The sequence below is a fragment of the Streptopelia decaocto genome (genome assembly GCF_964273445.1).
Source record: "Streptopelia decaocto genome assembly, chromosome: 23".
In the NCBI taxonomy this organism is placed as follows: Eukaryota; Metazoa; Chordata; class Aves; order Columbiformes; family Columbidae; genus Streptopelia; species Streptopelia decaocto.
Window position 1 is genome coordinate 4,100,923 of NC_138678.1, and position 11,158 is coordinate 4,112,080.

Genomic DNA, 11,158 nt, shown 5'->3' on the forward strand with positions numbered 1-11,158 from the left:
TTCCTACGTGTCGGGATGCTCTGATCTTGTGCCCGGTAGAAACAGTCCCTGGACATAACTGGTAAGTTGTAAACCTTCACAATAACTCATAGAAGTGGGAGTTCCACGTGGAACATCTTTATAAGTAGCTACTTCTTGATACATCAGAGAATTGGATTCATTTGAACAATACAGCAGAAAGGATTCTGGGTAATTCTTACTGTTTACTCAGATCAGTTCCTGGCAGTGGTAAAGCTGAATGCAGTTCTATTAGCATAGCGGGTTCGGAACAGATGTCACAGATTAAGAAAATGTGCAGAGGAACCATTTTATCATTTGAAGAAAGTACAGATAAAACTCTTTCTTGAGTTTTGATTCAGACTGGGCAGAGGGAAGACTGTGGGGGGAAACAAATAATTAATCAGCAATGCTCCTCCCTCTCTCTGGACCGATGCTCTTTTTGTTTGTCCTATTTTCTACCCTACCAGAGATATAATTGTTCTTAACACGGCAAGTCTATGACCACTATGACCACCTATGACCACTTCAGGCCTCTCTTAAGCCTGTTACAGGTACCTGGCATATGTTTCATTATACGGGCCAAACGCATACAAAGTTCTCTCACATCTCTTGTCATTTCCACAATATGGAGTAAAGATCTTGAGCTGTCACTCAGAAATGGGGGGGGTACGGAGGAACTTTTAATTCTACTGCGTACTGATCTAGGAAAAAGTCTGCAGCAGACTGTTCACACTGAAATATCTCATCTGGATTTCCAACGACCCCGAGGCATGCCACACCTTCCCTTTGTCTCACATCCAACACGAAGAGCGGATGACCCGCTTACCGGCACCAGCAAGAAATGATCTTTGAATTCAATCCAAGAGTGCTCTTTACAAGGTTCTTTCCACTGGTCTTCTAACGATGACCTCTTCCCTAATTCTGCAATGGTTTCAACCAGCTTTTCAATCATTGGTATAGCTATAAAAAGCAAAACATCTCCTCCTAACCCCATTATGATGAAAGCTTTAAATTTTATTATTCATTTTTAATGGGAAGAAGTTAAACTCCCTCAGGAACCATAAACGGTAGGGTTCTGATCTATCAGCTAATGGAAGGTTGTGTAGTCATGCCTTCAGCAGTCAGATAAAGGGTACACCTTGTACTTGGATGACTAGAGAAAGACAGAGGTTGCTTGCTATTATTATTTTTAAAAATAATTATTTCATTTTAAACAGGGCTATTTTAGGGGTTCTTCTGTTGTTTGTTTTTTGGTGGTGTGGTTTCTTGTTTGCTTTCTTAATCTTAATGTGCACAGCACCGGGAAGACAGGGAGACGTAAAGCAAATAAAAAGAATATGGTTTACCTGAGACAGAACCACAGCACCTGACGAGAGTTTAAAGACAACGGTCTTCCCTGGCTGTTCTGTTCGAAAAGGTTCCTCAGGAAAAAGCACAAACGCCTCCGAACTCGCCCTGTGACGCAGCAGCAACTGAGCAGGTGCTTGTCCCAAGTAAAGCCGACCTGAGACAGAAAGTTAACAAGGTGGCTTCGGGAAAGGAAACATTTTTAAAAGTCTCCTTGTAGACGCGTTACAAGAGTGCCACCTATCGCGAGAAAAAACAAACAAAAATCAACAAAAAAACCGCCACGATATTCTACACTAAAGGGCCTAGAAAATCTTTGGTAAATGAGGAAAGCGGCCGCCGCGTCCCGACCCCGCCACGGCCCGTCCTGAGGGCGCTCGAACGTTCTGGACTGCGGCGGCGCGCGCTTCCCGCCCCTCACGTGCGTGACGGCGCGAGGACGGCTCCCGGACAGTAACGGACGCGGCCGGAAACCGCCGAACCCACAGGTGCCTTTGGCGCCATTCGAGCGACCCCTGCTGGCCGGGGCAGCCACACCGCGGGGGCAAGACCGCGCTCCCGCCTCACACGGGACGCCTCTCACACCTGGACTCTCCTCACACGGCACGCCCCTGGACTCTCCTCACACGGCACGCCCCTCACACCTGGACTCTCCTCACACCTGGACTCTCCTCACACCTGGACTCTCCCCACGACGGGGACTCCCCTCACACCGGGCACGCCCCTCACACCTGGACTCTCCTCACACCAGGCACGCCCCTCACACCTGGACTCTCCTCACACCTGGACTCTCCTCACACCGGGCACGCCCCTCACACCTGGACTCTCCTCACGCCGGGGACTCCCCTCACACCGGGCACTCCCCTCGCACCTCACTCTCCTCACACGGGGCCGTTCCTGCTGCTGAGGGACAAGACCCCGCACAGCCCCACGCAGACACCTTGAAACTTTGACAGGGATCTTGGAGGTGCTGCCTTAGTTTCCAACAGAAAGAGATTTTATTCTTTCTCCCTGCAGCCTGGTCACCTTTTCCCCCACACCCTCCCCTGTGTGCACCTTTTTTTCTTCTCAGAAGCAAAGCATGTGTACCAGTACAGGTTCAGGGAGAGAGGGGGGGAAAATGGAGCAGAAAGGTGAAGCAGCAGCTGATGGTCTCCTTTACCATTTCAGTTCTTTTATTGCAGAGACTGGGATCTTGCCTTACCTCTAACAGGACATCTCCCTGCAGCGACTTTTAGGACTTTTGCTGAAGTGCCTCACCCTCCAACAGAAACAATAGCGTTACAGTTTGACCTTTTTCCATTTTATTAACACAAAATCATGTAAAGAGTGAAGACAAAGACAGGAACATATGCGTGTACTCAGGACATGAAAAACTCACTGCACAAATGGGAATGACCTTCCTTGCCGTGACCTGGCCGACTCCTTCTCCTCCCAGCTCGGGTACGACCACAGTGCGACAGACTTGCGGCTACAAGCCCAACCTTACAAACCCACAGCGAGTCCTTAAAAAACCCCGCAGCTCCGTTACGACAAAGCAGCTCAGCCTGCATTCAGAACTGCATCTGGTATTAAGAAAACTGAACCAGAGCACTTGAATTCCCGAGTCTCCTGCTAACTGTAGAACAGCAGAACCTTTATCTATTTAGTATCATACAACATCTTCAAAACAAAGGAAAAACATTTACACGGTATGTGCATACACCCTAATGTTAACGCATGTATATTCATTTTTACATAGGTTCAATGAAAATCCATTCTAAAAGCACAGAAGCAACCCCATGGTTATTTCTGACCACATAAATACATCAGTCGCAGGGATCGCTTGCAGTTACAGATCTTCTTGCAGAAACTTTTATAGTGCTGCTTGTATAGTCAGTTGGTCCAGTGGCTTCAGAACACGCACAGGGACGGGTAAAAAGAGGCGAGATCTTTACAGGCCAGTAGCTGAGCTTGCTGCATAGCAAGGCCAATGTACAGTATGACATCTGCAGTAATAATACCAATAAATTAGATTAAAACAATTCATATATACTTCCCGTAGTATGAAAGCCAGAATTCACAAAAATCAGAAAACACTATTCTATTCAGATTGCACGGTGACAAACAAGGTGTTTGCCACAGTAGAGAATCAATGCACTTTCAATATCCAGTATTATTAGTAGGTTGTGGCACGCTGATATTTAATTGCCATGCAAGGATAACATCCTCAGACATTTTCCTGGGATCTGTCTTGATTATCAGCTAGAGGGCAGAGGGAGATCCACCATCAGAAGTCAGTTACTTTGCCATTTCTTCACTTGGGAAGAGCTGAGAGTGGTTGGTTGCTTTATTCCAAGAGATGGCAGGCATTTGAGTTTAGTTAGCCATGCGGTTGTGTTGTAAATAGGATTAATCACAGATTTATGACATCCACATTTTTGCAAAAGAGAGCAGGGAGTTTATTTCTGGTTTTAACGCTTCCCTTTGGTCAAAGGGGGCATACCGAGAAGCATGGTCTGAAAGCAAAGTATCACAATCTTAAAATGAAGCTCCAGGTCAGCTCTCCAAACAAACTTAGGATCACTAGAACAGAGCTCTACCTTCCATCCACTTAATAAGTACAGAATTCACAAGAATACTCTGAGCACACCAGCAAGAGCAAGAACTACTTTATGGAATGATTTGTGAGACCAGCCTCACCAAACAAAAAGCCTGAGTTTCACAAGCCTGAACAATAACTTTTTTTAATTACAAAAGGGTAAACTTAAACAAAAGTGGATAGTCTACAGATTAATTAAAAAAAAAAGTTGAGCAAGTGACTATTCAGTGTTTCACGCACAACTCATCTCAATAATTTGTAGGTTTGGACTGGGCAATCAGTCAGAGACAGACGATTAAAACAGGACTCCAAACTGAAAAACCACTACACATGTAGTAAAGCTGGTTTCAAACCGGCATTTCTAACTCCACTGGCCTCAACGTATTCTTACAGTAGTTCCAGTTGTCCAACGCGAGTTACAAGCTGCTGTTCCCCAGTTAGCGCCGCTCTTCTCTGGTGAAAACGTCCTTCAGGCTTTCAGATTTCCCCTCTTTTGTTCCAGAAAACTTGAGAGTGAAGAGCTGACAAGTCTGTCCAACGTCCTTAGTTCTCTAGACTGCGTTCCTGGGTGTGCCATTGTGAGTCACTGCTTTCATATTCGAGGCGCTTGGTTGATGGTTGCATATTCTGTGGGAGGCAACACCTACTTCAAAGACTTCATGAATGGCTTTGCGGAAGCAATGAAAATTGTAGTCTATCAGACCTGTCAAGAGGAGAGGGAAGGGAGAGGAAAAACTGTGATCAGCTTGGCACATTTACATAATCGACAGAGCTTCAAAACAAATATAAAATGTTTTACTTAACCAACAGCTATTTTGCTACTTATTTTAGTACGAATTTGGATTCAGAAGATTTAACAAGATTTAGATTTAGTTACACAAAAATCAAGGTGACTTGTAAAGTCCTATTAATATTTTATAGTTGATAAAAAACATTAGATAAAAGCCGTTCAATGGGGGAAATCCCTTACCTTTGCGCTCAAAACTCTCTTCTCTAAGAATGCAAACTAATGCCAAAAACTTTGTTACTTCTTTTAAGTACAGGACCGTTGTGTTATTGAGCTTGATAATTGCCATTGACTCTTTATCATAAGCACTTCCAGTGCCATCTTCCTTTAACCTAAAAAAGTATGAGTTAACCCCAGATATAATCAAGCAGGCATGCAGAGGTCATTTCAATACCTGTGAAACGCAGTGTTCATCACTTACCCATATATACAGGAGACATCTATCACTACATCAATCATGTCACAGCACAGCTCATATGACTGCATGTCCACAGGGGAACTGTCTGTTGCAATGTAGATTTTGCTGACTACATCGAAGAGAAAAGCCTTTTCAATGCCTGAATTCTTCGGGAAGAGAAAGAATTTGGATGAATTTTTAAAATAACTGCATTTAAAAAATCTCAAGTAGAATTCATACGCTACTCCAGCCTCGTCTCTAGGGTGATATTTTATTGGACTTAAAGTATACAGCAGCATATTTCTATGTTACAAATTCTGTAAGTAATGCAAACGCTAACAAAATAAGGGCAAAAGTCTCACAGGCCACAAGAAGCAGACAATTTAGTTCGAGGCCAAGTTCGTATTGTGAAAAGTCTCTTGCCAGTACAACTACATTAGACTAAACGCCTTAGCAGACTAATCGGTATGTTGTGCTAGCAGAAAAGTTTGGTATCAACAGTTATAACCAGCCAAACTACACTTTGTCAGTACTTAGAGACTCACAAAGCACGCACCAGTACAATTTAGCTGTGGTAAAGAGCTTCTAACGAGGACAACGAGGCCAGCAGAGTGCACCAACACAAGAGCCACCTGGAGCTCCCGAGGGCACATCTGGCCAGCGCTCAGTGGCAGATGGACTCGCTTCACCGTTCCATGTATTTCACTCAAAGTTGTATTAGATTAGCACTTACTGATATAAAGATATTTAATAGATTTTCCAGCGTTGGCAGTTGCGGAATGAGCTTCTGGACCACTTTACTGAAGGCTTCAAATATTGAATGGTCATAGATACTGGTCAAATAAAAGCTGAGATGAGGATGGAGGGAAAAGGAAGAAAAGAGAACAAAGATTCAAGAGTATTTCAGAATTGCAACAGAAATATTAAAGCTATGCTTTCTAACATTCGGGCCTGATGGTTTAGCTGAGATGCCTTTATCACAAATACTGTCCACTGCACCAAGAATCTGATTTCTGAGCAACTGGAGTAAACGCGAACCAGACTCCCCCCAGCCCCGGGAGACGGGAGAGCAGAGAGAAAAATGCAAGCCTGCTTTCACAACACAGCTTACAGAACGTTCAGCACAAAGGTCTCTCCGGGCAGACCTTATTGCAGCCTTTCTGGACTTAAAAGGGGCCGATAAGAAGGATGGGGACAGACTTTTGAGCAGGGCCTGTTGCGACAGGACAAGGGGTGATGGTTTTAAACTACAAGAGGGGATATTCAGGCTGGACATGAGGAAGACGTTTGGTTTTGGTCTGTTTTATTTTACAGTGAGGGTGGTAAAACACTGGAACAACTTGCCCAGAGAGCTGGTAGATGCCTCATCCCTGGAAACTTTTAAGGCCAGGCTGGACGGGGCTCTGAGCAACCTGAGCGGGTGAAGATGTCCCTGCTCATGGCAGGGGGGGCACTGGGGGAGCTGGGAAGGTCCCTCCAACCCAGACTATTCTGTGATTCTATGACTAGATTTCCAGTCCTGTTCCTGCCTTCCACTTGGTTCACACTAACGCTGAGAGATACTGGCAACACTTAAAGGCTTCACAAGACTCAAAATAGCAGTAAAAACAGAGCAAAGATAGCTCGTTTTAAAGGTGTCTGTAAAAGACACCTGGATAAAGACACTATGGATATCAGCAACAGTAGAATCACATGCCAGAATCTTTAACTCACCTAAGGTGAAGTTTTTCAAGCCCAGCATCCGTAAGGTCATCATTAGCCCTCTGATGAATATCCCTCTGAGTTTCTATTTTATGGTCATCCGATAATCCATCAACTTTATGAATAAAAACTTCAAAGTTCATTTCTGGGTTGACCTTGTAGGCTTTTGAAACTGTAATGTGGAGTCGTGTTAAAGCTTCCATGTAGTCATCCTGTAAATCAGTTTTGGCAGGAATGAATGACAAGGGTTTATCTATGACAACTACTCCATTCTGCACAAGGACAAAAGAACTTCACTTCAGTAACTAGAGAGGATTTAATGCAATATAACAAGGGCAAGTGCAGAGTCTTGCATCTGGGCAGGAAAACCCCCAGGTTCCAGTATAAGTTGGGGAATAACCTATTAGAGAGCAGCGCAGGGGAAAGGGACCTGGGGGTCCTGGGGACAGCGGGATGAGCATGAGCCAGCACTGGGCCCTTGTGGCCAGGAAGCCAATGGGACCTGGGGTGGGTTAGAAGGGGGTGGTCAGTAGGTCAGAGAGGTTCTCCTGCCCCTCTGCTCTGCCCTGGGGAGACCACACCTGCAATATTGTGTCCAGTTGTGGCCCCTCAGTTCCAGCAGGACAGGGAACTGCTGGAGAGAGTCCAGCGCAGCCACCAAGATGCTGGAGGGAGTGGAGCATCTCCCGTGTGAGGAAAGGCTGAGGGAGCTGGGGCTCTGGAGCTGGACAAGAGGACACTGAGGGGGGACTCATTCATGTTTACAGATATCTAAAGGGGGAGTGTCAGGAGGACGGAGCCAGGCTCTTCTCGGTGACAACCAGTGACAGAACAAGGGGCAATGGGTTCAAACTGGAACACAAAGGGTTCCACTTAAATTTGAGAAGAAACTTCTTCATGGTGAGGGTGGCAGAGCCTGGCCCAGGCTGCCCAGGGGGGTTGTGGAGTCTCCTTCTGTGCAGACATTCCAACCCGCCTGGACACCTTCCTGTGTAACCTCAGCTGGGTGTTCCTGCTCCATGGCGGGATTGCACTGGATGAGCTTTCCAGGGCCCTTCCAACCCCTGACATTCTGGGATTCTGTGTGATTCTTAGTGATTTGTATTTACCTGGGCATCAATAACATATATTAGAGCACCTGTTCCTCTGAAGATCATCTCATAATCAAATGTTGGATCAAAAAAGTCCATCTGTCCAGGAAAATCCCATATTTGGAAATTCACAAACGAGCTGTTGGAAATATCATCTTTGTAGATCTTGTTGGTACTTTCCAAGAACAGAGTCTCATTGGGAGACATTTTGTGAAACACCACCTGTTAGAAGAACACAAATAATAGTCTTTATTAGAAGACACAGGTAAAAATTCTGTGACTTGAATCTTACAAATAGGTTTGTCCATTCTATTCCGGTATAAAGTCACTGTGCTAATTAAACAATTGCAAGCTTCTGAGAAATTCCTAAAGGCAACTTCACTTTTAGTCTGCTGCCAAGTGTTATGACACGATATAATCAACCTGTTCCTAAACTACAGTAACAGTGTAAAAAGTAACATTTCCCAGATGACCAAACAGTAATCCCAACCAGTGACAAATATGACTGCCACAACATCTCAAGGTCTAATGATCAAATACAACCTGCCACTGCAAGACACCTTATCGGGTACATTGTAGCAACACCTACAGACTGCAAGGAGAAAATCTAAGGTAAGAATTGCAAGTTGCTGAGAAAGTAACCAACCTAAGATAGCTTCACTTTGACACTTTGTCTACAAACATGAATAACTGAGCAATCTACATCCTTTTCCTCAGAAGGGAAACAACCATCAAAGCCAAAACTCTTATAAGAATCTTCCCAGTGACCCAAAGGGAAGAGCCCTTCACCGGGTTGTCCTGGCCACCACTCAATCTGCTACTGAACGTTCAGGTTACACCAGTACGGAAAATCCAACTGTCCAAAAGGAGAAAACAAATAGTTTCTGCAGGGACGCTGTTGAAGAGAAACTTCCTGATACTCCAAGAGCACCTCCGATTATTACACAGTTAGTTCGCTCAGACAGCAGCGCAATGAGCTCCCAGGCAACAGAACCACAGCTTCTAATTCCCAAGCCACATCAGCACAAGATAAATGTCATGTCCTCTTATTGCATACTCAACATCGCACTGTTCCTTTCCTGTACAACTACTTGAATGGGTCCTCAGAGAACTGATACTACTAACCTTGGTCATTAAAATAGTCCAAAAGCTACATCTATAAAGCGACAGCAAAAGCAAAAGCCTGGTCTAGACAAGCTGGCCCAGCACCCTGTGCAGCTGAATCCTGAATGTGTCCAATGTTGGGGGATCCACCACTTCCCCGGGGAGATTGTTCCAATGGTTGATTGTTCTCATTGGGAACATTCTCCCTCTTGTGTCCAATCGGAATCTCCCCAGGACCTCTGGAGGATTCCGCACTTGCATTTGAAGAAAGTTTGAGAGCCCTAAGTCTAGACGGGGGCCGCAAATACAAAACTTGCACTTAGGAACAAGGATGATTCTTAGCGCTACACTTCTCTTGAGCTACATAACAAGTGAAAACAGTCAGTTTTGTCTTATTTTTATTAGAAACATCAGCAACTTCATGAAGCTACCAACAAACCTACAGCACCAAAACAGTTTCACTTCCTCTTTGACTGCCTGGTCGTACTAAAGGAAACCAGAAGCTGCCTTTCTGCTCACAGAAAAGCAGAAGCGACTTTCAAAGGATCAAAAGGTAGAACAGCTCAAGTCTTCTCCAGCCCCACACGCCGGTTGGGCATCTCATACCTGTCCCACTTCCACATCCATAAGAAAACACCTCATGATAAATTTCACACCAGTACCTTCACCTTTTATTTTTGAAGTGTTAAAGTGAAGAACTACAAAGGCTACAACCTACACTACACAACCTCCCGCTCGGAGTCCGTTCTGGGAAGTGTCTTTAAGCAGGAGCCTCCCATCGCTCCAACTTCGCCCACATTAAAAAGCAGAAACTGCCCCCACAGGAACACGGAAAGGAGAGAGCGCTCAGCGCTGGAGAGGCGGCGTGGCAGGCGGGGCGGGAGCCGCCGGCTGCCCCTCACCTTCTGGATCGAGGACTTGCCGCTGCGCCGCAGCCCCATGAGCAGGATCCGCGGCTTGGAGTCCGCCCCGCCCGCGCCGCCGCCCGGCCCGCCCGCGCCGCCGCCGGGCCCTGGGCCTCCCTCCAGCTCCGCCTCCTCCTCTTCCTCCCCGTAGCCGAAGTCCTTGGGGAACGAGTCCGCAGCCCCGAAGCTGCTCCCCACCAACGCCGGCTCCTCGGCCGCGCCCGCCGCGCCCGCCCCGCCGAACTGCAGCGCCATGTCCGCCCGCGCCCGCCGCCGCCAGCGCCCGTCCCGGGCCTCCTGCTGCGCGGCCAACGCAGCCCGACAGCACACAGCCCGCCCCGGATTGGCTGGCGCCGAGCTCCGCGGCGCTGATTGGCTGAGGGCGGCAGCGGGGTAGTGTGGCTCCGGTCAGACGACACGAGTCACCTGACGGCGCCGCCGCACGTGAGCCGGAGGGGCGGGGCCAGGCGGGGCCCGCCCGTCCCGGGCGGTTGTCACCCGTGGAACCGGGTCCCTCGCGTCCGTCAGAGCGGCGTCGATTCGCCACGGGCATCATTTCTACAGGCAGGCACCTCAGTGGAAGTTTTAGCAGAGACTTATTCCATTATAATCCTAATTTAAGGCTCCGAAGACGAAAGTGTTTTCAGAGAAGAGTTACGAAAAGCGCCCTCCCACTCACCGCCACAGCCGTGGGTCCGTGTGCCACAGCCGAGCACCTCACCTGGCGCTGGATCTGCAGCAAGACTCGGCCCGAACAGCGTTTGTCTCTGTCGCCCTCCACTCACAGCGCTGTACAATGCATTTTCTACAGCATTACACTCTCATTATTTCTACATACTGCAATTCAACACTAGGCATACGTTCTAACTCAGCAGTGAGCTTTCTTCTCTGTTGCAGAGGGTGGAGCATTCTCATTTGTCGGTTGGTTTCGGTACATTTGTGGTGTCCCCCCCCAGGTTTTTCTGGTTTTTTTTTTGTTGTTTTAAAGATTTAACACAGTATTTTCTGCTCACTTTGCTCTCTTCTGGTCGCTTTAGATCAACAATAGGTCCAGTTTCTGAAACAGGATCAGACACATGAACTGTGTGGGAATAGGTACAGCACATACAAATTAAAGAGTCAAAGTACAGGTTGTTCTGCATCTCCAACATCGTGCTACGTCCATCACTTAACACCACTCTACTCGCTCCTTTTGTGTCCCCCTGAGCAGACAGTTCCAACAGAAGCCTAACAGTGCCAAGTACC

At 46.9% G+C, this 11,158-nt stretch overlaps 1 protein-coding gene across 1 annotated transcript; it reads right to left on the reverse strand.

Annotated features, from left to right (window-relative positions):
• Positions 1-2,634: 2,634 nt before the first annotated feature.
• Positions 2,635-10,183, reverse strand: RRAGC (Ras related GTP binding C). The gene is made up of 7 exons (XM_082071674.1): positions 9,911-10,183; positions 7,923-8,126; positions 6,826-7,025; positions 5,846-5,960; positions 5,137-5,279; positions 4,899-5,047; positions 2,635-4,631 (listed from the first exon to the last, which is right to left on the reverse strand). Exons 1-7 carry the CDS (start codon positions 10,166-10,168, stop codon positions 4,480-4,482), a joined length of 1,221 nt encoding a protein of 406 aa, XP_081927800.1. The 5' UTR covers positions 10,169-10,183; the 3' UTR covers positions 2,635-4,479.
• Between the last annotated feature and the right edge of the window lie 975 nt (positions 10,184-11,158).